Source organism: Octodon degus, unplaced genomic scaffold (assembly GCF_000260255.1).
Source record: "Octodon degus isolate 3935 unplaced genomic scaffold, OctDeg1.0 scaffold00005, whole genome shotgun sequence".
Classification (NCBI taxonomy): domain Eukaryota; kingdom Metazoa; phylum Chordata; class Mammalia; order Rodentia; family Octodontidae; genus Octodon; species Octodon degus.
Genome location: NW_004524581.1, coordinates 22065112 through 22088269, shown reverse-complemented (window position 1 = coordinate 22088269; position 23158 = coordinate 22065112). Strand labels below are relative to the sequence as shown.

General features: G+C 45.7%; 1 protein-coding gene across 1 annotated transcript in view; it reads left to right on the top strand.

The window, feature by feature from the left end:
* Positions 1-20199, top strand: part of Spats1 (spermatogenesis associated serine rich 1) — a 29121-nt gene extending 8922 nt beyond the window's left edge. The window contains exons 4-9 of the mRNA XM_023720335.1: positions 5552-5715; positions 8373-8534; positions 17143-17263; positions 19366-19428; positions 19810-19905; positions 20115-20199. Coding sequence (XP_023576103.1) covers positions 5552-5715; positions 8373-8534; positions 17143-17263; positions 19366-19428; positions 19810-19905; positions 20115-20199 — 691 coding nt within the window. The remainder of the gene's footprint in view (positions 1-5551; positions 5716-8372; positions 8535-17142; positions 17264-19365; positions 19429-19809; positions 19906-20114) is intronic.
* The last annotated feature ends 2959 nt before the right edge of the window (positions 20200-23158 follow it).

The following is a 23158-nucleotide window of genomic DNA, read 5'->3' as shown; positions in this document are numbered from 1 at the left end:
GAGTCTGAGCTGGGTAGTGAGGCCCTGTGTCAAATACATAAAAAAATTACAGCTTAAAAAAAAAACTTTTAAAAATTAAAAAAAAAAACCTTTGAAAGGGTTTACCAATTCTTTGTTGTCTTCAAGCACAATTTCAAACATGTTCCAAGATTTTTCTGCATTTCCTAGCTTTTAGTGAGTTTGTACTAGACTTGTACTTTTACGAAGTTTGTCTAGCTGTACAAACCAGAGAGGGAACTGACTGGCTGCACTGTTTGTTTGCATCCTGACTTAATGCATAAAAATCATTCTAAGACAACTTTTATTTTATTTTATTTTATTTTTTGCAGAACCGGGGATTGAACTCAGGCCCTTGTGCTTGCCAGGGAAGCACTTATTCTACTGAGCTATCTCCCCGGCCCTTTTTTTTTACAACTTTTAATATTAAGTTACTATTTTTGTTGTTCATCTGTACCTTAACTAGGGCCTACGGGATTTGCCATACAGCCAATAACCCGCAGGTTATCTGCAGATCACTGGAGGTGCAATTTGTACTTGAAACCCTATTCCTGTATCCTGTTTTCTGCTCTGAAAGCACAGGCTTTAGCTGGCCGAGGTGGTCATGCCTTGTCTCATCCTCCAGAAGACCTGGAGGATGGGCATGCAGCGTCTCAGGCAGCAGGGAGTGCAGGCAGCACAGCTCCAACTCAGAGCCTGGCCCCTAGGGGAAGCCCTTAGCAGGTCACCTTTGGAATGGAATAAGGAATTTTTTTTTTTTTTTTTTTGCTCAGAATGCCTTCAGAGCAGGTTTGGCTGGCTGGTGTTGTGGGGATCGAACTACAGCAACCTGAGGCTGACAGCTTTGTGGAAGCAGCCACTTAAAGAAGAAGTGAGCTAGGACCAGGCCCCATAGCAGGTCACCTTTGAAAACTCCCACTTCCCACAGTAGTGAGTGCCCTGGTCACGCTGACACTGAGGGTTCTCTGCTGGAGCACTGTCCTCTGTGGCTGCCGGTGGCTCTGGGGCCTCTTCCTGCAGGGCCAGTCCCTCTGCAGAGCTTCAGTGATACAATGGGACAGCATGGCGGGGCATCTCCCCAAGGAACACACACACAGCTAGGGACAGACTTGTGCTGCTCTATTTCTTCCCATAAATCTCTTCAAATGAATAATCACCCTGTTGCCATGGGAAGCAGGAGGACAGCCTCACTCACACATCTTTCCATTCCAAGAGCAGCAACTTGCTTTGTGCGTTTCCATCTCCCTCAACTGCAGGCCAGGGGTGTTCAGCCGGAAGCGGAATCTTTGTGGCTGGGGCTCCCCTTCTGCATGTTCCTCTTGAGCTGTGTGACAGTCTGTCCCAGTCCTCTTCTCCCTTGCCCTTTGCTTCGGCCATGCATGTGCTAAGGGTCCCTCTTCTGTCCCTCATGCTTTGTGTCCTTTGTGGTGGTGAGCCTCAGGTGACGCCTCTGTAGGGCAGGGCTGACCTAGGGTGACCTCTGTAGGGCGGGGCTGCCTTCAGTGGATCTTGGTCTGAACCCACAGGTGCACATGGAGCACTGTGGCAGCCATGATGTAAGGTAGGGGGAGGTGATATGCAGTGGCCAGGCCCGGTTGGAGAAGATGAGCCGTGTGCGGGTCCCCCCTGTTGCAGACGACCCCATAAGAGTCAGTGTCAAGCAAGCGTCACTGTGCACTGCTGGCCAGAGCTCTGCAAGCTCGGGGAGCAAAGTGGGTGGTGTGGAGTCCAGAGGGGGATGGGCAGGGAAGCTGAGTCTATAGTTTTTAATATGTAAGAAAATTATTTTCTGTTTCTAAATATATTTATTTTACACAGTTAAGAATGTATACTATAAGGGGCCGGGGAGATGGCTCAGTGGAATAAGCCCTTCCCTGGCAAGTGCAAGGACCTGAGTTCAATCCCCGGTTCCACCAAAAAAAAAAAAAAAAAAAAAAAAAAAGAATGTATACTATTCTTTTTTAACCTTTAGGTACATGGTTTATTTTTTTACTTTTTAATTAATTAATTAACTTATGTATTTACTTTTTGTATTTTTAGGGAAGGGTCTATAGGGTGTTCATGGTCTCACTGCTAGATCAGACTTGTAGTGATCCGCCTGTTTACAGCCTTCCAAGAGCGGGGATTACAGGCACGCACCACCATGCCCAGTCTCAATTGCCATCTCAGCGCGCCCCTGGGGGTGGGGCTGGTACAGGCCGGCAGGCCCTCGGATCAAACCTCAAGGGCCCCTGTGCCTGCTTGCAGGAGCTGTAATCTGCTGAGCTATTTGGCCGGCCCTATTTATTATTATTGTCAGTTTTATAAAGTTTATTTACTTTCAACAGTAACATAGACAAAACACCATGTAAACCCACCAGGGACTGAACTCAGGCCCTTGAGCTTGTCAGGCAAGCGCTTATTCTGCTGAGCCATCTCCCCAGCCCCCTAACTAGCTGACTTTGGATTTGAGGCTCACGAGTATCACAGCCCAGGTTCTGAGGAGCCAATGGGGTGGGAGGGGTAAGTGATTTTCTTCTACAGCTGGCCGGAGGCTATGGACAGCTCTGTGCTGTAGGAAGCTGCCTTCCTCCTAGTGCACAGGACCGGCCAGGGACTCTCAATTGGCCGGTGCAAAGTGTAAACGAGTTCTTGCCAAACCAATCTCTTCCTTTGTGCAGAGCCGCAGGGCTGCTGCTCATGAGAGTGCACGCTTCCTGCCTTGGGCTCCAACTCTTCTCAGATTCCACTCCGTTTTGGCAGCAGATTGTCTAGGCCTCTGCTTGAGCTGGGTCTTGGCTACTTGGTCCATTTAGAAGTCCTGAATTCCTGATAAGACCTGTTTGATCATGAGGGCTGGCCTCCAGGAATTGTCCTCCTCCTGGACGGACAGGCACACTGTGCCCGAGGGGTATACGTTCCGGTGGGAACATGGCGGCTCCAGCTTACATTTTGCTGGTGAGGATGGATAACCACCTTTGAAAAACATCCTTCTTCCCAGGGAACCCCCTTCTTCCCTCCGCATTCATCAGGTTCATTGTACTGTCAGGATTCTTGGTAGGGAAGAACCACAAAGCCACACGGGTGGTCTTTGCTCCAAGCTTTTCTCTCCTGGGTGAGCCTGCTAGAGCCATCCCAACATAGTCAAAGTCCCTGTGTAGCCTAGGCCGGCCTGGAAACAGAGTTCCTCCAGCCTCATTCTCCTAGTAGCTGGGATTACAGGCACATGCTATTACATTCAACTAAATTTTGGGTGAATTCAGTTGGGGGAGGTTTGGCGCTAAACATAATGCTTTGTTATTATGACAATCTTGGCTGAGGTTTGCCTTTGGTTATTTCTTCCCCTTCTCTATATACGTCTGATTTTTAATTTGCATTTAATGATCTTATTGAACAAGTGCCATTTTTTGGGTAACAGTGTGTGAATTATAATTCACATAGCGTGTGTATTAATTAGGGTTCTCCAGAGGGATAGGACCAATAGAATTCTTGTCTGTCTGTCTGTCTATCTATCATCTCTTTATTGACATAGGTGTAGGCATGGATCCCTATAGGTACAGACCCAGACATGCATCAGCTGTGTCAGAGGCTCTCACTGACCTCATTCTGGAAGCTCCTGAAACAAGGAGGCTCAATCTGAGCTCCAAGGTCTCAGAGCCAGAGGCTGAGGCAGTAACTGTCAGGCTGAAGCTGAAGACCTGAGAGCCTGGGAGGAGGCCACAGCAGGCAGGGCCTGGGGTGCAAAGGCCGGAGGGCCTGGAGCACTGACATCAAGGTCAGGCTGGAGAAGAGTTCCTGGTCCAGGAAGAGGGAGGGAGAGCCTTGAGATCGCCCGTCTCTGTCTGTTTGGTTTTCTTTGGGCCCCCAGCACTCGCATGAGACCCACTTACCCTCAGGGCGGTTCTGTCTGCCTCTACTCACCCTCTCTGGAGGCACAATCACAGACACCCAGAAATCACATGCTCCCAGCTCTCTGGTGTGTCCTTCACCCAGCCAAGCTGACAACTGAAATCAATCTTCGCACTCCACAGCACCCTCTTTTCAAGCCTGCAACTCAGGGGTGCTCATGGATTCACAGAACTGTCCCAACCATCACTGTCATTGATTTGAAGATATTTCCATTATCCCCTAAGGCAACTTGTCCCCTGTGGCAAGAGTCCCTCTACTCCCTTCTCTCCCCACCCTAGAGAACCTAAGATCTGCATTCCATCTGCCTGGAGCTGCCTGTTCCGGACATTTCTTGTAGTGAAGTCATCAGCCTGTGGCCCTTGGGATTTGGCTTCTTTCACGTAGCATAAGATCGTCAAGGTCATTTGTGTTGTAGCAGATTGGTATAGTCTTCTTTTTTTACACCATGATAACATACACCTTCTATCCATGTTTAGTTATACTTGTAATGTTGTGCAACCCTCACCACTATCTATTTTCAAAACATTTTGATTATCCCAAACACAAACTCTATACCTCTCAAGAAATAATGCACCACTCTCCCCTCTCTTCAGCCCCTGAAGCCTCTAAATCACTTTAGTCTTCACATGAGTGGGATCATATAACATTTATTTGTCTGTATGTGACTTCTGTTGGCTAGCCTAATGTTGGCAAGGTTCATCCATGTTGTAGCATAAAACAGAACTTCTTAACAGCTGCGTGATATGCCACTGTATTTGTATACCAAATTCTGTGTGTCTGATCACCTATGAATGGATACTTGGGTTGTTTCTGCTTTTTGACTATGGTCAATAGTCCACAATAAGCATTTATGTATAAATATTTGAGTCTCTCTCTTTTTTTTTTTTAATGTATTTGGTACAGGATCTCACTATGCAGCTCAGACTCGTAGTGATTCTCCTGTTTTCAGCCTCCTCAGCACTGGGATTATAGGCATGTGCCATCACTCCTGGTCTCCACGTTGGCTCAGCATGCCTGATGGGACAGGGCCAGCTGTGGTGCCGGGGATCAAACCCTGTTCCCTTCTAAACAGGCACTTAGTCCACTGGGCTATCTTGCCAGCCCCCCCTTTTTTTTTTTATTTAGTACAGGGTCTACAGGGTCTCACTATGTAGATAGGACTATAGGACTAGTACTGATTCTCCTGTTTACAGCCTCTCAAGTGCTGGGATTATGGGCGTTTCCCCCACGTCCAGTCTCAATTGCCATCTCAGTGCTCTCCAGGGGCAGGGCCAGCACGGCAGGCCGGGGATTGAACTCTCTGCAGCTGCATCTGCTTAAGCAGGTGCTTTAATCCACTGAGCTATTTGGCTGGCCTGAGTCTCTGTTTTTAATTCTCTTGAATATATACCTAGCAGAACTTCTGAGGCATATAGACATTTTTATTAAATTTTTGAAGAACTACTAAATTGTCTTAAAACATTTTAAAGCATGTATCTATCTCTTGAATACACTTCACTTCCCCTGTGAATTGTGAATAAATAAAGGCTTTGCTTGGAAGCTTCTGTAGCGACGTCGGCAGAGCTCTACGTGTGAGAACACGTGAGACTCGAGTGTGGGATGTGCGAGCTCGGATCTGAGCTTCCTGCTGGAGCCCATGAAGACTCTCCCTCTGCTTTCTCTCCAGCACTGCTGCAGATCCAAGCCAGAAGTCCTCCTCCTGCTCTCCCTCTTCCTCCTCCTCCTCCTCCTCCTCCTCCTCACATTCCCATCAGTCCCAGGAAGCCTTGGAGCCCGAGGTCCACAAGGCTCAGCAGCCTGAAGACTTCAGCCTGCTCAGGCTGCAGACAAGTGAGTGGTCACAGATGCTCTGACGTCTTTGCTCTGCTTCTGTGGGCCACTGGCATGGAGGTCACTTGTGCCAAGCGCACGACTCGCTTCCTCTCCAGGCTTTGTGCCCACACATAGACATACCTAGTCATGTGCTATGTAATGATGTTTTGGCCAACAGTGGGTGGCAGATGGATGGTGGTGCCATTAGGCTGCACAGAGAGGAAGAATTCCTGCCACCCAGTGACATCATTGCTGCCGTAAGGCTGTGGCAAGTCTGCTGGCTGCCAGGTGTGGGAAGGATAGCACATGAAGTAGGTGCAGTCCTACTGCATGGTGACGCACGACTGAGTTGCTGGCTTATATACCCAGTGCCCTATACGGTAGCGTACTTTTTCTTTTTAACCTTTATTTTAGAGTGTATTTCTCCTACTTACTTTGGTTTTGTTTTTGAGACAGGGTTTTGCTATGTAGTTCTGGCCTTGAACTCATTTTGTAGCCCAGGCTGGCCTCAAACCCGCTGTGGTCCTTCTGTTTTAGCCTCCTGAGTGATGCGGTTGCAAGCATGCGCCACCCCGCCTGGCCAGTCCACTTACACATTACAGAAAGCTTTGTTGTCAGACAGTCTGTTGCATTCTGCTGGAGCTAACTCGCCTGCCTCATGTTCAGAGGTCACGTGTGGCAAATGATCTTCTTTATCCCGATGACCTGTGTCGTCTGGTTTGTGCAAACATATGCCTGGGTAGTCACACAACAGTGAAGACTCCTAGTGACACTTTTCTCCAATTGTTATGAAATGCACACACACACACACACACACACACACACACACACACACACAGAGAGAGAGAGAGAAAGTCAGTAAGTCAGAGTAAACAAACCATTCTCCTCCAACAGTAAACAGACCATGCCCTCTTTCCCTGTCAGTGTGTTTAGGTCGATGTGGCTACTGCAGGCCTTGTCATTTCACAGAGAAGGAACCTGAGGCACAGAAACAGTCGCCACAGGGACTGAACACTTCTTGCACACCTCCAAGACGCAGAGCAACGGGATTCGAACCCAGCCCCAGTGGCCTCCAAAGCCTGCGCTCTGTCATGGCCGCCCCCCGCCCCGGTGTTGCTCAAGCAACCCCAAGACTGTGGAAATCTTTTACTGCTTAAAGTCACAGCAATTTTGCAAGATGAGTATCGAATGGCAACATAGGTGCTGAGGGCCAGTTGCCGGCTTGAGGTCTTTGACATTTGGCAGCATTGTGCGTGTATGTGTCCCTGTGGCACATACACGTGTCAACATTTGCCCCGTCCAGCTGGGATGCCACCTTGGCCTGGCCTGGCCCTGCTGGATAGGCTTTCTGTTCTGTCTACACGTTGATCAAAGGGTGACACAGGCAGGATCAGAAGTGCTTTTGAGGCCGGCTCTGTGCTTCCCGATCTACACAGAAGCGTCAAGCTTTATTTTTGAGAGAGTGTATAAAACCTGTTAGGTGGCTTCCCTGTCCTCATTTCCTGTCCTTTTGTGCCCAGTGGTTGACTTGGCTTCTCATGCATGAGGTAGAGCCCAAATATACTTTTAATGCTTCAAGTTTTAAAAGTTTATTACAGTAAAGGACATTGCTAGCTGGTTGTGGGGATGTGTACCTGTAATTCGAGAACTTGGGAGGCTGAGGCAGGAGGATTGCTGTAAGTTCAAGGCCAGCCTGGGCTACAAAAGGAGTCCAAGGGCAGCTTGAACTGCAGAGCAAAACCCTGTGTCCAAAAAAGAAAGATATATTGCTGTGAACTACCCTCAAAATATTTCTTCTTACTTCTAAAACACATATCCCATCATTCTGACCACTTTTGGAAGCAGTTCTGGAAGTCCTCTTTCATGAGTGTCTTTATGAGGTGTGATAAAAAATATGGTGAATGTGGCTGCCTAGTGCCACGAATGGAAAAGTAGGCTCATAAAACCATCACAGTGTGTTCTTACCTACCTTAGCTACCAGCTCTGGGACCATGGGACTTCTGAAGCTTACTCCAACTTAAAATGACCACAAAATACAAATCTTTTTAATAGATACATAACATGGAAGCAGCCAGGACAACCAAGGACACAGAAGAGGACTCCAGAACTGCTTCAGAAAGTGGCAGGAACAGTGGGATAAGTGTGTTCAAAGTAAGGGAGGGAGAGAGGGCTGACCAAATAACTCAGCTGGGGGTTCAATCCCTGGGCCCGCCATGCTGGCCCTGGCCCCACCCCTGGGGCGCACTGAGCTCGTAATTGAGACTGGGCGTGGTGGCGCATGCCTGTAATCCCCGCTCTTGGGAGGCTGTAAACAGGCGGATCACTACGAGTCTGATCTAGTTGTGAGACCCTGAACACCCTTGTAGACCCTTCCCAAACACACACACACACACACACACACACACACACACACACACATTAAATTAAAACAAAACAAAAAGTAAGGGAGGAGGACAATTTTTTTGTGGCAATATGTCTTTTACTATAATAAGGTTTTAAATAAAAAGATTTGAACACGCACTATATACTTCAATCACATTTGTGGATTGAGGGAATCCCACACATTGCTAAGGCTGCATTGCTGGATGATGTCCAGGGAGTGCTTCTGGGTTTGCTCTCTGTTGGCCCCAGACCCTGGGCTCGGTGCCACTGGGGGGATCTCTGATGTCTTGCAGAAGATGGGCAGCGACCTGAGTGGACGTTTTACCCAAGGTTCAGCAGCAGTATCCACACTTACCACGTCGGAAAGCAGTGCTTCTTCAATGGTGTCTTTCTGGGCAACAGGAGGTCTGTGTCTGAGTGGACAGTGGACAAGAGCCTCGGGAGAAAGAGATACGGTAACACTATCCTCCTAGGTCTCCACCAAGGGGGCTCCACTCCAGGTTCCATGGCTGTCACCCTCACGCAGTGTCTCTGTTGCTTGTATCTCATTGCTGGGACAAAATACCCAACACCCAAAGTGAAGGAAGGAAAGGTTTGTTTAGCCAAGTTAGTGGAGGTTGCAGCTCAGACTGAGCAGGCTTTCGAGCACCTCGAAAGCCTCTTTCCCCACCTTGCATTTGTACGCACATTATCTGCCCCAGCCTGGGTGTAGCACTCACACTCATAATCCCAGCATTGGATCATGAATTAATCACGAATTCTAGAAGCCGCCCCATGATTGCATGAGGCTTTGTGGGGACACCTAGACATAAACCATAACGTGCAGCCAAGTGGACAGGAAGGCTAAGGGCTGGTGGGCAGGTGATGCATTTTGGCAAACTGGTCTATGCTTTTTTCTCAAAATTTCATAAAATGCTAATGTGACATTTAAGTCATCAGAGAAATTCTTTCAGATTGTTATTAATAGAAATCTCACTGAAGTCTGAAGCAAATGGTTGTGTCTCATTAGATGTTGCCTGTCACATACACATTTGAAGTATATTTTCTATTTTCCACAAGGATAACATCCTGTAAACCTTAACCTGAAGTGCATGTTGCTATTTTGTAGCTGATTTAATTAAAAACAGTTGGGGGCTGGCCAGATAGCTCAGTGGACTAAAGCACCTGCTTAGGCAGACACAGGGACTGGGGTTCCATCTCCGGTGTGCTGTGCTAGTCCTGGCCTCAGGGCACGCTGAGATGGTGATTCAGACTGGGCGTGGTGGCGAGTGTCTGTAATCCCAGCGCTTAGGAGGCTGAAAAACAGGAAGGATCACTACAAGTCCGATCTGTGTAGTGAGACCCTGTAGACCCTGTACTAGATACATAAAAAATTAAAAATAAATAAAAACAGTTGGGAGGAAACATTAGATGTCTAATATATATGAGTATCTCTTTGGTTTTTAAGTTGGTGCCTGCCTTACCCATAGCTGACTTCCTGAAAGACCCAAAGAGGCTACTGAGTGCCAGCACCCCATTCCTGGCCCACCATTCATCGGACACCCCCGGGCAAGAGCATGAAAGTGATTACTAGGAGCCCAAAGAGAATAAAGTACAAAGTGCTCATTTCTGAGTTTCAATACAGATTTTTTACACGAAGAGCAGAGACAAAGTGTTTTTAGAATTGAGGCTTATTGTTGTTTGCTTGGAGAATACGTGAAGAGGGCCAGGGAGATGGCTCAGTAGTATAAATGCTTCCCTGGCAAGTGCAAGGGCTTGAGTTCAATCCCTGGTTCCACCAATAAATAAATAAATAAAAAATAACATGAAGAGCCTTGTGAGCTGGGATGGCCACAGATGGGGCTCAGAGGATCCTGCTGGCTTCCAGCTCCTGATTCCATAGGACAGATTATTATTATTGTTATTTGTTTGGTCTTTTTGACAGGGTTTCACTATGCAGCCCAGGCTGGTCTCGAACTCACAATGATCCTCCTGCCTTGGCCTCTCGAGTGCTGGGATTACAGGTGTGTGCCACCATGCCTGGCTTACATTTGATACTCTTAAATTCCACACTGGATGCATCTTCCTTTGTGGAATTCTCTTCCCCTTTGTTATTTCTTGGACAGAATACAGAGGGATGGCTAGGAGCTGCCCGCCAGCTGTCATTTTAAACTGGACATATACTATCATAGAGAAAAAAAATCAGTTGGAATATATTTAATGTTGTCTTAGCTTACCAGCCAGGATGAGACTGTTGGTGGAATTTTCTGAAGGCTTAATGGTTGCCACAGAAGAAAGAATATATGATGCCAATAGGTTGTAGGGAATGGAACCAGAAATGCAATTTTCATCTGTATAGCTTTTTCCAGAGTACAGCATGTTGAATTAGTCAGAGTAGGACAGATTCTTCTGCATTAACAAACAACCCTTGAAATCTCAACAGCTTAATCATTAAAATTGTTTTTTCCTCTTGTAAAGTCCTCTGTGGACCCACAGCAGTCCTGGGCTCCCTGCCAGATGGTGACTTGGGGATCCCTCTGCTTCTACCCTGTGACTTTCCCACATCTTACAGGTGGCTCCTAAGTTTGCCACATCAGGGTAAAAAGTGCTGGGAGGTCAACGTGAGCTCTTCAAAAATGCCACATCTTGGAACTGAGCCATATTGCCTTTGCTCACAGCACGTTGATCAGAGCAAGGTTCAGCCTAAGTGCTGAAAGCACGGGGTGTGAATGCATGGGGCGGGGGTGGGGGAGGGGGAGGCTGTGGAGTGAAAGCCTTGCATCCCAACCCTGGACACCTGAATACCAGCACGATGGATGGTCCGAGAGCTTAACAAGCATGGGACATACTGGGAAGTGTCATGAGGCCATTGGCTCTGGGTATGGATGGGCTAGTGCTCTGGGCTGACACCTATTTTTTGTGGAATGTTTGGAAATTATATCAAGGTTCATGTTATACCTTGTAGCTGACACAAATGTGTACTCTCAGAAGTGTCATTTGGTAGGTGTACCCTAAAAAGTAATATCCTTGCATTTAGGCCATTGGCTCTTTCTCCACTTGCTGATCCTTCCTTGTGAGATTGTTTATGATAGTGTCTTTCTAAGCATTGTCCTCAGATTGCCTACATCATAATCAATCAGAGAATTAAAAAAAAATTCTGGTTCTGGGAAACATTCCAGATCTTCTGAAACAATTTCTCCAGTTAGAGCCAAGAAGCTGCGTTTTTCTTTTTTTCAACTCAGGGACTTCTCATTGATCTGCATAGCCAGTCTTTTATAGCTATAATTTTAAGACAGCATCCTTTCAAGTCACTAACTTACCCAGGCTGGCCTTGAACTTGTAACCCTCCTGCCTCAACCTGTCAGAGTGCTGGGAAGACAGGCACACACCACCACACCAAGCTAGGACCCTGCATTTTTAACGATCCTCAGAGCCACAGGTCTGTAATGTGTGATATTTACTGCCCTGTAGTATTTTTTATGTCCTTGTCTTGTTCCCCAATTATATAAGGTTCTCAAAAGAGAGGATTCTACCTTAGCTGGGTGGCAGTTGGATTTCTCAGATGAAAACTAATGTGATGGGCAAGTTATTTCTCCAGTCTTGATCTCAAAGAATAATAACTACCTCCATTTCTTTTTTGTTGTTTTTCTCTGAGGTAAGTTTATCATTTTTAAAAAATTATTTATTAGCACTATTGGTACCAGGAATTGAACTCAGGACCTTACTCTTGCCAGGCAGGTGCTTGTACTACTGAGCCATATCCCCAGACCTAAAATTTTTATTTTTAGTTAGTATATGTATTTGTCATACATGTGGATCACATTCATCGTAGGGAATTTATACCTGTACATCACATATTTTAATTCTTTTTTTCCATATTTCCCCCTTTCCTTCAACCCTTCTTCTCCTCCTCAGTTACAAAAGCTTTATTTCCATTCCTTTTATTCCTTTTCTCTCCTTCTTTCTCTTCTTCCTCCTTCCTCCTCCTCCTTCTCCTTCCTCTTCCTCATCCAATTTCTCCATCTCCTTCTTCATATATTTGGTTGTTACAGGATCTTACTATGCAGCTCAGATTCATAGTGATCCTCCTGCTTTCAGCCTCCCCAGAGCTGGGATTACAGGTATATGCCCCTACGCCCCAACTCTGGCAGGCTCAGCCCATCCTGGGAGTGTGGCTGGTATGGCTTGTGGAGCCAGAGATGGAACTGCGTTCCCTGCGCTTGCCTAAACTCGCCTAAGCAGGAGCTTTAGTCTGCTAAACTGTATCAGTGGCCCTCCCCTTCTTTTCATTCCCTCCCTCCCTCCGCTCCTTTTTTTCTCTTCCCATTTGAATGTTTTCTTCCTACTTCCCAATATCTAACCTCCATTCTGTTCCTTATTTGTCCTGCGCATTTCTCTCACAACAGAAACAATGTTATTTAGGCTTGTGTGTCTGAGTCATGTAAGACCACGGTATTGAAATGGACCCATTTTTCTACAAATGACTCAAGTTCAGTCTTCTTTATGGCAGACTTGTATGCCACTGTATAGAAACACCACTTTTTATTTTTTACCCATTCATCTTTTGATGCTAATATTGGCTGTTTCCAAGGTTTAGCTATTACAAATCGTGCTGCTATAAATACAGGCATATATCCCTGTGGTGTGATGCTTTTAATTCTTCCAGGAAGATACCTCGAAGGAGAACAGCTGTGTCAAGTGGAACCTCCAGTTTTAGTGTTTTCTGGAGTCTCCACATTGATTTCCACTGTGACTGTACCGGTCTACTCTCCCACTGGCTGTGGCAAAGGGTTCCTTTCCCTCCACAGCCCCACCGGCGTTTGCTACTGCTTGGTTTCTTGATGGTAGCCCCATTCTTTCTGGAGTGACATGGAATCTCACTTTGTTTTAATTTGCACCTCTCGAATGATGAAGGGTGTTAAACATTTTTTCAAATATTTGTTGTGTGTACTTCTTTACCTGAGAAATGTCTGTTTATTTCAGATGTCCATTTCTGGACTGGTGATTTCATTTGCTGCGCAAAAGCTTTTTTATTTGATGTGATCCCTGCTGGTTTTTTTTTTTTTTTTTTTCTTTTTTTTTCTTTTTTTCGCTGTGCAATCAGGGTGTTGTTCATAAAGTCTTTGCCTGTACTTGGGGCTGGGGAGATATCTCAGTGGTCTAAATGCTACTGAAACCAGGCGTGGTGGTGCACACCTGCAATCCCAGCGCTGGGGAGGCTAAAAACAGGAGGATCACTATGAGTCTGAACTGCATAGTGAGATCCTGTGCCAAATTAAAAAAACAAAACAGACTCATTGTGTCTTCCTAAGGATTGTTTCTGTTTTTATTTTATTTTTATTTATTTATTTTTATTTTTTTGCGGAACCAGGGATTGAATTCAGGCCCTTGCGCTTGCCAGGGAAGCGCTTATTCTACTGAGCCATTTCCCCGGCCCCTGTTTCTGTTTTTATATTTCAACATTAGATCCATTTTGATTTTAGTTTAGTGCATGGTGAGAAAAGGGGTCTACGTTCGATTTTGATGTGTGGAAAACCAGTTTTCCCAGCACCATTTATTATAAACTTTCTTCCAGTGAGGGGTTTGGGCCCTTTGTCAAAGGTAAGGAAGCTGAGTGTGCTTGGGGCTCTTTCTACATCTTCTAGTGTGTTTCACTGATCGTTGGTGTTTTTTTTCCCCCCAGTACTTTGCTTTGTAGTACAATTTCAGATGAGGAATTGTGGTGCCCCTTGCCTTGCCTTTGTTGCCTAAAATTGCTTCTGCTACTCTAGGTCTCTTTTGGTTCCTTATAAATTTTAGGATTGTTTTGTACAGTTCTGTGAGGTATGATATTGGTATCTTTTTTTTTTTTAATTTTATTTATGTGTGTGTGTGTTTGTGTGTGTGTGTGGCCAGCTCAGCCCACCAGGGGGCGGGGCTGGCAGGCATGTGATGCTGGGGGATTGAACCGCAGTCCCTGTGCTTTGCTAAGCTTGTTCTAAGTAGGTGCTTTAGACCACTGAGCCATCTCACCAGCCCCTGATATTGGTATCTTAATTGTGATTACATTAAAACTGTACAACAGTTTTGGAAGTATGGCCAATTGAGATGAAGACCATCTATATTGGTTCTGCCTATCCAAGAACAGGGGACATTTTTCTGTTTTCAGATATCCTCTTCAATCTCCTTTTTCAGAGTATAATAGTTTTCAGTGTATAGGTCTTTCACTTCCTTTATTGTCTTTCTTGGTTTTTTTTTTTTTTTTTTTTTTTCTGAGAACCAAACCCAGGGCTTCCAGCTTGCTAGGCAAGCATTCTACTGCTGAGCCAAATCCCCAGCCCATGCTTCCTTTGTTAGATTGATTCCTAAGTATTTAATTTTTCTTGATGTTATTTTGAAAGGTGCTGTTTCCCTAATTTTTCTCTCAGTGAGTTTGTTGTTTATGTACAGGAATACTATTGATTTTTGAGTTTTGGGTTCACAGCAGTGCTCCTTGGTTCTGCTATGCTGCTGAATTTGGTTATTAATTCTAGGAGCCTTTTGGTGGAGTTTTTGGGGTCTTCTGTGTAGAGTATCATATCATCGGTAAATAATGATAGTTGAACTTCTTCTTTTCCTATCTGAATCCATTTTAAGTTTTTCTCTTGTCTAATGGCTTGGGCTAATGTCTCCAAAACCATATTGAACAGGCAGGGTGAGAGAGGACATCCTTGTCTTGTTCCTGATTTTAGAGCAAACACTTTCATCTTTGATCATTTGGTATGATGTTGCCTGTTGGTTTGTCATAGGTGGATTTTATCAGACTGAGATAAAGACCATCTATTCTATTTTTCTGTAGTTTTTTTTCTTTTAAACATGAATGGGTGTTGGACGTTGTCCAAGGCATTTTCTATATCTATTAAGATAACCATGTGGTTTTTATCCTGATTCTGTTAATGTGGTGGATTGTGTTTACTGATTGCTGGCAGTTCTTGAGCGCCAGTCATGTACTCACACTGTTTTCATTCCTTATGAGCTCTCTGTGAAATTGACATTCAAAATAAGCAGTTCACAAAAGTTATGGAGGCTCAGGGAGGTTAAACAGCTCAAGGGCAAAAATTGCAGAGTTTCACTTGCACTTTAGGTGTGGTTGCCTCTGAGGTCCAAACTCCACAACAGAATGTCTTGCTGTCCCGGACAATGACGCTCACCTGTCCCGGCCTGGGTTTGGGATTTAGAAGATACAGAATCTTACAGCTGTTGGAAAGTCTTTGTCTTTGCTTTGTTTCTTTTTCTTTCTTTCTTTTTTCTGTTGATGCTGTCCTTTGGCAGGGGACAGGGTCTCCTTATGTATTTTATTCTGGCCTTGAATTCACAGCAGTGCTCCTGTCCCAACCTGGCTCTCTTACTTGTTTTTTCTTTTTTTTGGGGGGGGGACAATGGGGATAGACCTTGCTCAAAATGGTGCAGACCACCCTGTCTGCAACTCATATGCTATAACTTCCTTCCTTTTTATTTCTCTTCTCTGAATGATTGATTTTAAATTATTTTTTAAAAAAATTTTATTTATTTATTTATGTGTGTGTGTGTGTGTGTGTGTGTGGCCCGCTCAGCCCACCAGGGGGCGGGGCTGGCTGGCATGTGGTGCTGGGGGATTGAACCGCGGTCCCTGTGCTTTGCTAAGCTTGTTTCAAGTAGGTACTTTAGACCACTAAGCCATCTCACCAGCCCCGATTTTAAATTATTTAAAAAATATATATTTTTTCTAGACTGTAGATTGATTGAACCCAAGGCCTTGCCTGGCTAATGGGATAAGAGTTAATATAGAGATGTGTTAAATAACCTGCAGGGCATGTGGAACAAGGAAAAAGAAAACAGGGTAGAAATAGCTGTGGGAATAACCAAGAACACTTGGAACTCAAGGACACCCTGCTTTTGTGTCCTTGCTCCCAGATGCCTAACAGGTTCTCATGTATAGTATAGCCTAAACATTAATCTTGGACACATACGATAGGATCTTGTTATGTTCACCTAAAGTAACCTGAAGGCTGAGACTCAAAAATACAGACCAAAGGCAGGGCGGCAGCCTTTTTGTTCTAGCCCTGGCTTTGCTTACATTAAGTGTCCTTGTGCCTTTGTTTGTGGCCAACACCCCTGAGTCTTTCCCAACACCTGGCAAGGGCTTTGCCACTTACTCACATCTTCACTGCCTCTACTAGCTTTTTGTCCCACCTCTTTGGAATATCTACTTGCTTATTAGTCTTTGTCTCTCTGTGTCTGTCTGTCTGTCTGTCTGTCTGTCTGTCTGTCTCTCTCTCTCTCTCTCTCTCTCTCTCTCTCTCTCTGAGACAGTGTCTTGCTACATAGTTCAGACTGTCCTTGGATTCACTATGTAGCCCAGGCTGGCCTCAAACCCCTGGAAAGTCTTTTGAAAAAATTTCTTTTTCTTTTTCTTTTTCTTTTTCTTTTCTTTCTTTCTTTCTTTCTTTCTTTCTTTCTTTCTTTCTTTTTTTTTTAAAGTCAGTCATGGTGGTGTACATCTGTGATCCCAGCACTCTGGGAAGCTGAGGTAGGAGGACCGCCCTTCCTGGGTTATCATTCCGAGAACGCTTGGTGCCCCATCCTTGCAGCACGAGGCACAGGACTCCCAGCAGTCGGGTCAGCCGTGTCTGGAATCCTTGCACCGACTCCTTTCCAGCACCGTGTGTGCTAAATGGAAACCCCTTCTGAACCCAAGCCCATGCTTTCCTGGGGGAGGGGGTGATCGTGACAGCGCCTTTTATTTTTTTATTCTTACCGTACTTGGTACAGGGTCTCACTAGGCAGCTTGAACTTGTAGTGATCCTCCTGTCTTCAGCCTCCCCAGCAAGGGGATTACAGGTGTGCGCCACCGTGACCATCTGGGTGGCTGGCTCGGCGCCCCGGGGACGGGCCAGCGCGGCGTGAAGTGCTGGGAAACGGTACCTTTTAGAAAATGTCCCAATCTCGGCTCTGACTCTGAGCTTTATCTCCACAATTCTGAGAGAATCACACACAGAACTTTAAGACCCTTCCAGGGAATTCCTGATTTGCAGGTCACCAGTCAGCCCTTTGTGTGATGAGGCTGTTTTCCAATGTTTTCTACAGATATCGATCCCAGGAATGGAATCCCGAAGTTAGCTCCAGGGGACAACCCTTATCTCTTCCCAGAACAGAGTAAAGGCTTCCACCAGGCAGGGTCTACTCTGCCGCTGGTGAGCTTCTCCTTGTGAGTACATGCTGGTTCCAGGGTTATTTCTTTAACTTTAAAGGAATGGTTTCTCTGCTGTGTGTAAATTACATTTTTAAAGGGATAGATGGCAACAAGACGTAAGGAGATAAAAACTTACAAAGTTCCCTTTTAGTTAGCATGTGCACACAGGTGTGATTGAAATTATGAAGGATGCAAGATTTTTAAAATTTAAAAAAAGATTTTAAAAGTGTATTTTTATTTTTAATCGACACCTGGTATTTATGGAATACAGTGGGACATTACAATACATGTACACACTGACATGCAAGATCTTGACTACCGAACGGTGGTTGCTAATTTTTTCCTATTTCTATTACCACCAAGTTGAAGACTTTTGAATTTTCATGCTGAGTCAGATAGTGATTATAGCTGAATGTGGTGGCACATGTTTATAACCCCAGCACTCAGGAAGTTGAGGCAGGAGGATTGCTGTGAGTTTGAGGCCAGTCTGGGTTCTGATAGGCGCTGGCCCTAGTATGAACTGCTGGATTATTATGGTGGTCATCCAGTATGGCTGAAGCCCTTAAAACAACAGCTCATCTTCCCAGAGACCACCTCCCCCCTTCTCCAACTCAGCCCAGGGTGCAGTTTCCTTTCATCTTTCCTGCCACCTCAGGGAAGGCCCCAGTCAGCTCCTCAGATATATCTAAACATCCCCCTCAAGCCCCACCCCTGGCAACAGGCCATAAAAAGCCTCAGCCTCCCTTTGTTCCAATCCAGAGAATTCCTTAGGAATTCTTAGGAATTTAGGAAGCTAAATTCTCTCCGTGTCCTCCAAGATAATGAAGCCCTTTTCCCTTTCTAGTAAAGCCCCTTTCCCTTTCTAGTAAAGCCCCTTTCCCTTTTTCCTTCTGCCTGTTTCTAGCTGTGACACTGTCAAAACCTATCAGGTTCCATACTTAGTTCGAGGCCAGCCTGAACTGCATAGCAAGACCCTGTCTCAAAAGGGAGAGACAGAGAGAAAGAAAGAGAGAGAGAATAAGAGAGAGACTGACTTAAACTTAAACTAAGTGATTGAGCAAGTGTGAGAAAACCATTAAGTTAGCAGAGAAGCTAGGTATGGAGGCTCATGCCTGAATTCCAGCACTCTGAGAGGCTGAGGCAGGAGGATCACAAGTTCGAATCTCTTCAGGGGAAATGGACAACTTAGACCATGTCTCAAAATAAAAAATAAAAAGGGCTGAGAACGAAGCTCAGTGTGAAAGTCCTGGGTTCAATCCCCCAGTACAATATAAAAAAAAAAAGGTAAATAAATAAAAAGAGATAATTATTGTATTATACTTAAAATATTTTTATTTTTATTATTTTTTTTGCAGAACTGGGGATTGAGCTCAGGCCCTTGTGCTTGCCAGGCAAGTGCTTATTCTACTGAGCCATCTCCCTGGCCCCCTTAAAATATTTTTTTTATTTTTATTTATTTATTTTTTTTTTACTGATCCAGGTCATCATCAACTAAAATATTTTTTTAAAAAATCCTGATATATGGATTTTAATTAAAATTTATAAAAAGCAATACAGATTATGACTGTTGCAGTTTAAAAGTGATAGGTTCGGGCCCTAGTGTGAATTGCTGAAATCATTGTGGTGGTCATCTAATATGCCCTTAAAACAAAGGCCTGTGCTCCCAGGACCACCTCCCCCTTGTTGCCCAACTTAGCCCAGGACATAATTTACTTAGACCCTTCCTGCCGCCTCAGAGAAGAGCCCCAATCAGTTTCTCAGATATAGCTAAGCGTGCCCTTCAAATCCCTCCTCTGGCAGAAGATCATAGAAGCCTCAGCCTTCCTTTGTCCAGCCCAGAGAATTTCTTATCTTCCCAAATTCTCACTGTGTCCTCCAAGAAAATAAAGCCCCTTTCCCTTTCTAATAAAGCCCCTTTCCCTTTCTAATAAAGCCCCTTTCCCTTTTTCCTTCTGCCTGTTTCTCTGCTGTGCCGTTCACCTGAAAAACACCTATCAAAAAGTCCATAGTTGAAATTAAAACCAATAAAGGAGATCTTTTTGGAAAGAATCCAATGATGTACTGGTGGCTACACTGGCATAGCCAGCGTGACCTCAGGATGTCCTTCTGGTTTTCAGGGTGCCGTACCAGAAGAAGTTTGACACATTTATTCCACTTGAGCCTCTTCCACCTGCTCCCAGGTGGGTGTCTCTGTCTTCTGTGGGGAGGAGCTGTAGACTGCCAACCCTGGGGGCCTCCTGAGCCTCAACAGGAGCACAGGCAGTGTCAGGGAGGGCTCTGGAGACACATGGGGGCTGCAGGTCCCTGACCTCGGCACTTGGGCTGTGTGTGTGTCCTACAGACAAGGTGGGTCAGCTGCCCAATGCCTCCGAGCATGGTAGGCACGCTGGGATAGGAGACGGAGCAAAAGGTCGGCTCTCTGCTTCTAGGGCATGAGTGTGTTGGAAGTTGGGGTGCACTGAGACAGTGACTGAGACTGGGCATGGTGGCGCGAGCACGGCTGGTGTGTGTGATTCCACACCAGACGAGCAGCCACCCGGAGTTCCATCTTGTTCCTGCAGCCTGCCTTTCTGGGTGAAGGAGAAGGCCGACCAGCTGAAGAACGAGATCAGGGAAGTTGAGGAGCTGGACAACTGGCAGCCAGCGGCGCCCTTAAAGCGAGGTTTATTCCCTTCCGGTGCATCAAAGAACCTTCCAAAAATAGTGTGAACACTAGTGACACCTAGAAGAGCAGGATTCTGAGAGGCTTCACCTGGAGATGTGACAGCTGCCTCGAGGGGTCCCCAAGGCAGATGCAATGGCTGCGGACTGGCTGGTGACAGTCACGCAGGAGAGGCCACACCTAACCCTGTCCCTCTGTCTGCAGGTGTGGACTTTCCCAGGCAAACCTGAGCAGACCTGGCTGCTGTGCCCTGGCGAGCCTCTTCTGGGGGCTGGGGCTGACCGTGTAGCCGTTCTTAATTAAACCCTGAATTCCAATGAAGAATCACTGGTCTTGGTCTTGTTGAATCTTAGGTTTTGAAAATGTACAGGAAAGTTAGAAGGATCATACAACAAATATCTTTGCCTAGGTTCTACAGTTCTGTCTGTCTACATTTTTTCTCTCTCTCTCTCTCTCTCTCTCTCTCTCTCTCTCACACACACACACACACAATTACTATCATTGCTTTGCAGAACCCTTTTGGGTGGCAGATGTCATACTTCTCTAAACCTCTGTACCTACATATTCTGTGTAGTTCTCCTAAGGTCACACATATCTTCAAACAATCACACACAAATATCAAACTCAAGGAGCATGACATTAATGCAATCCTACTAATTCACAGCCTGCAGTTGGTTTTATTCATTTATATTTTATTTTCATATATATTTGCTGAAGTTATGGTAATCCTCCTGCGTCAGCTCCTGAGTGCTAGGATTGCAGGCCTATGCCACCACGCCTGGCCCAGCTGCCTCTACATTAATGGCAAAACAAGGACATAATGTGAGCTTGTTAGTGCCCTCACTCTGCTATAACAGACCCCCACAAACAGGGGGGCTAATAGACAGCAGGAATTCATTTCCTATAGTTTTGGTGCCTGGGAGGTCCCAACTCAAGGTGCTAACAGTTCAGTGCTTGGTGAGGTCATTGTCTGGCCCACAGATATGTCTTCTCTTGTGTGTGACAGTGGCAGGACAAGTAGTTCTTGGGTCTCTTTTACAAGGACACTGATCCTATGGCCTCCCCCAATACCATCACCTTCGGGTAATCTAGATTCTTCAGCATACAAATTTTGGGGGCACACAGACATTCAGATCATAGCAATGAGCTTTCATTATTTTTTGGTAAAAGCATTCTTATTTTAATAATTGATGGACTGTAGTACTGGGAATTAAGCCCACAGCAGGTATTCAACACTTATTAAATATTCTTCAGGATCCCACTAATGGTCTACGTTTCCAGTAGTGGGTGTGCAGTTTGGATAGACCATTCCTTTTGCGCTTAGCTCTTTGGCTCTTGGAAGTTAGGCAAGTGAAACAGAAAATGATTTAGTGAACTATTTTAGACTTGGAGCCACCTAGGCTCATGTGTGAGAGTACTGGAGATATAGCTCAGTGGCATGGCACCTGTCTGGCAAGTGTGATGTCCTGAGTTTGAGTCCTGGTACCGAAAACAATCCCATTTTTCCCACCAAAAAGTCTCACATGCAAGAACCCAGAGATGCTTTTCTTTCTGCTTAGAATATCAAGAGGAAGGATATGGATATGGAAATACCTCTGCCAGGACTGAGGACTATGTCAGATTTAGTGTGATGTGCTCTTGAGGGGGTCTAGGGAAAGTGATGGGAGCCCACTGAGATGACTGGTGTCCTCCCAGTACTGCACTCCAGGGGGGACTTGGGTCTGACCTTGCCGTGAGGGACAAGGAGCCCACTGCTGTCTCCAGAGCCAACTTTGAGGTGCCTCATCCTGGATGTTGTATGCATACTTACATGAAAAGTCTTCCTGAGTGTACATGAAGGACCCTAGCCTCATATCAAGAGGCAGCTATGTTAGTTGGGGTTCTCTACAGAAGAGATTATATGTGCGTGTATATATATGTGATTATACAAGGGATTTATGAAGTGACATGACAGTATCAGGAGGAGTCCTGCTGGCTGGCTGCCAAATGGGCCATAGAAGAATCCAATATGGCTGTCTGCACACTGGAGAAATGAAGGATCCGGTGGAGTCAAAGGTTTCCTGAGAGGAGATCAATGTTGGATGAGTTGGCTTTGAGGAGCCTGTGACACACAGGTGGCATTGCCTAGGCTGTCACTGGGTACATACACCTGAGGTCTGGATTTTAGGCATGAAATCCCACGTGATATGTGCTATGTAGATGCTATGGGGCCTAGATTTACATTACTGGATTGGACTATTAATCCCAAACTGAGCAAATGAGATCAGGATGACCCACCACAGGGGACAGAGGAACCCCTAGAAATTGCACCCGCAGAGAAGGGGTCTGAGAAAAAATTACAAGTTACAACTGGATCCACCACAAGAGGTGTCCAGTTGAAACTCAAGCTGATGTAAGTGTTTAGCAATATGATACGGAAGACCGGGGCTGGGGCGTCGGGAGTTCTGTTGGCTGGTAACTTAATGCCAGGGCATCAGCTTTTGTCAATGCTTTTAACAGATTTCTACACCAGAAGGAAGGATGCTGGAGATAGTGGGGATGCCAAGCCCTGCCCCCAACCATACTTCACTATTGCTACTGGACTTGGCTCCTAATTTTGGCCCTTTCCCGCACAGTTTCTAGGAGGTTAAAAAATAAAAACATAAGGCTTGGAATCCTCAGAGAAGCATTCGCATCACTGCCGAGGCGATGACTGAGCACGTCGATCCAGCACTTGTGGACTTCAGCAGCTACGAGGTGGGGCACGACTGGAGAAAGCCTTCACCTTGGCTGCCTGCCTGCGTGCCGTGGACACCGAGGCAGTGGGGCCCACGGAGATGCCTGAACTTGACATCTGCCGCTGCAGCAGAAGGCAGCTGTGCTGAAGAGCTGCTACACAACTCCCACCGAGTTGCGGAGGAATGTTTTGTGCCCCTCTCCTACTGTAATATCCCTTTACCAAAGCTGCATGAACAAGAGCCCTTCCTCACCACTGAATAGCTGTTCTGGGAAAATGGTACAGGGGTGGGGCACATGGAAGCACAGTGCTGGGATTTTAATGTAAACCCTAATGGTCCCTCTTTCTTCAGTTACCTGAAGAAAATGGATGCTCAACTATATCTTAGTAACTGCCTTCCACAGATAGAATCAGAATACTCTAGCCAAACATTATCTTCTTGTACTCCCTAAAAGACTGTCTACCAAAGTGCATGTAAAAAAAAAATGGGCAAGGGGTTGCTGAGACAGCTCAGTGGTCTAAGCACCTGCTT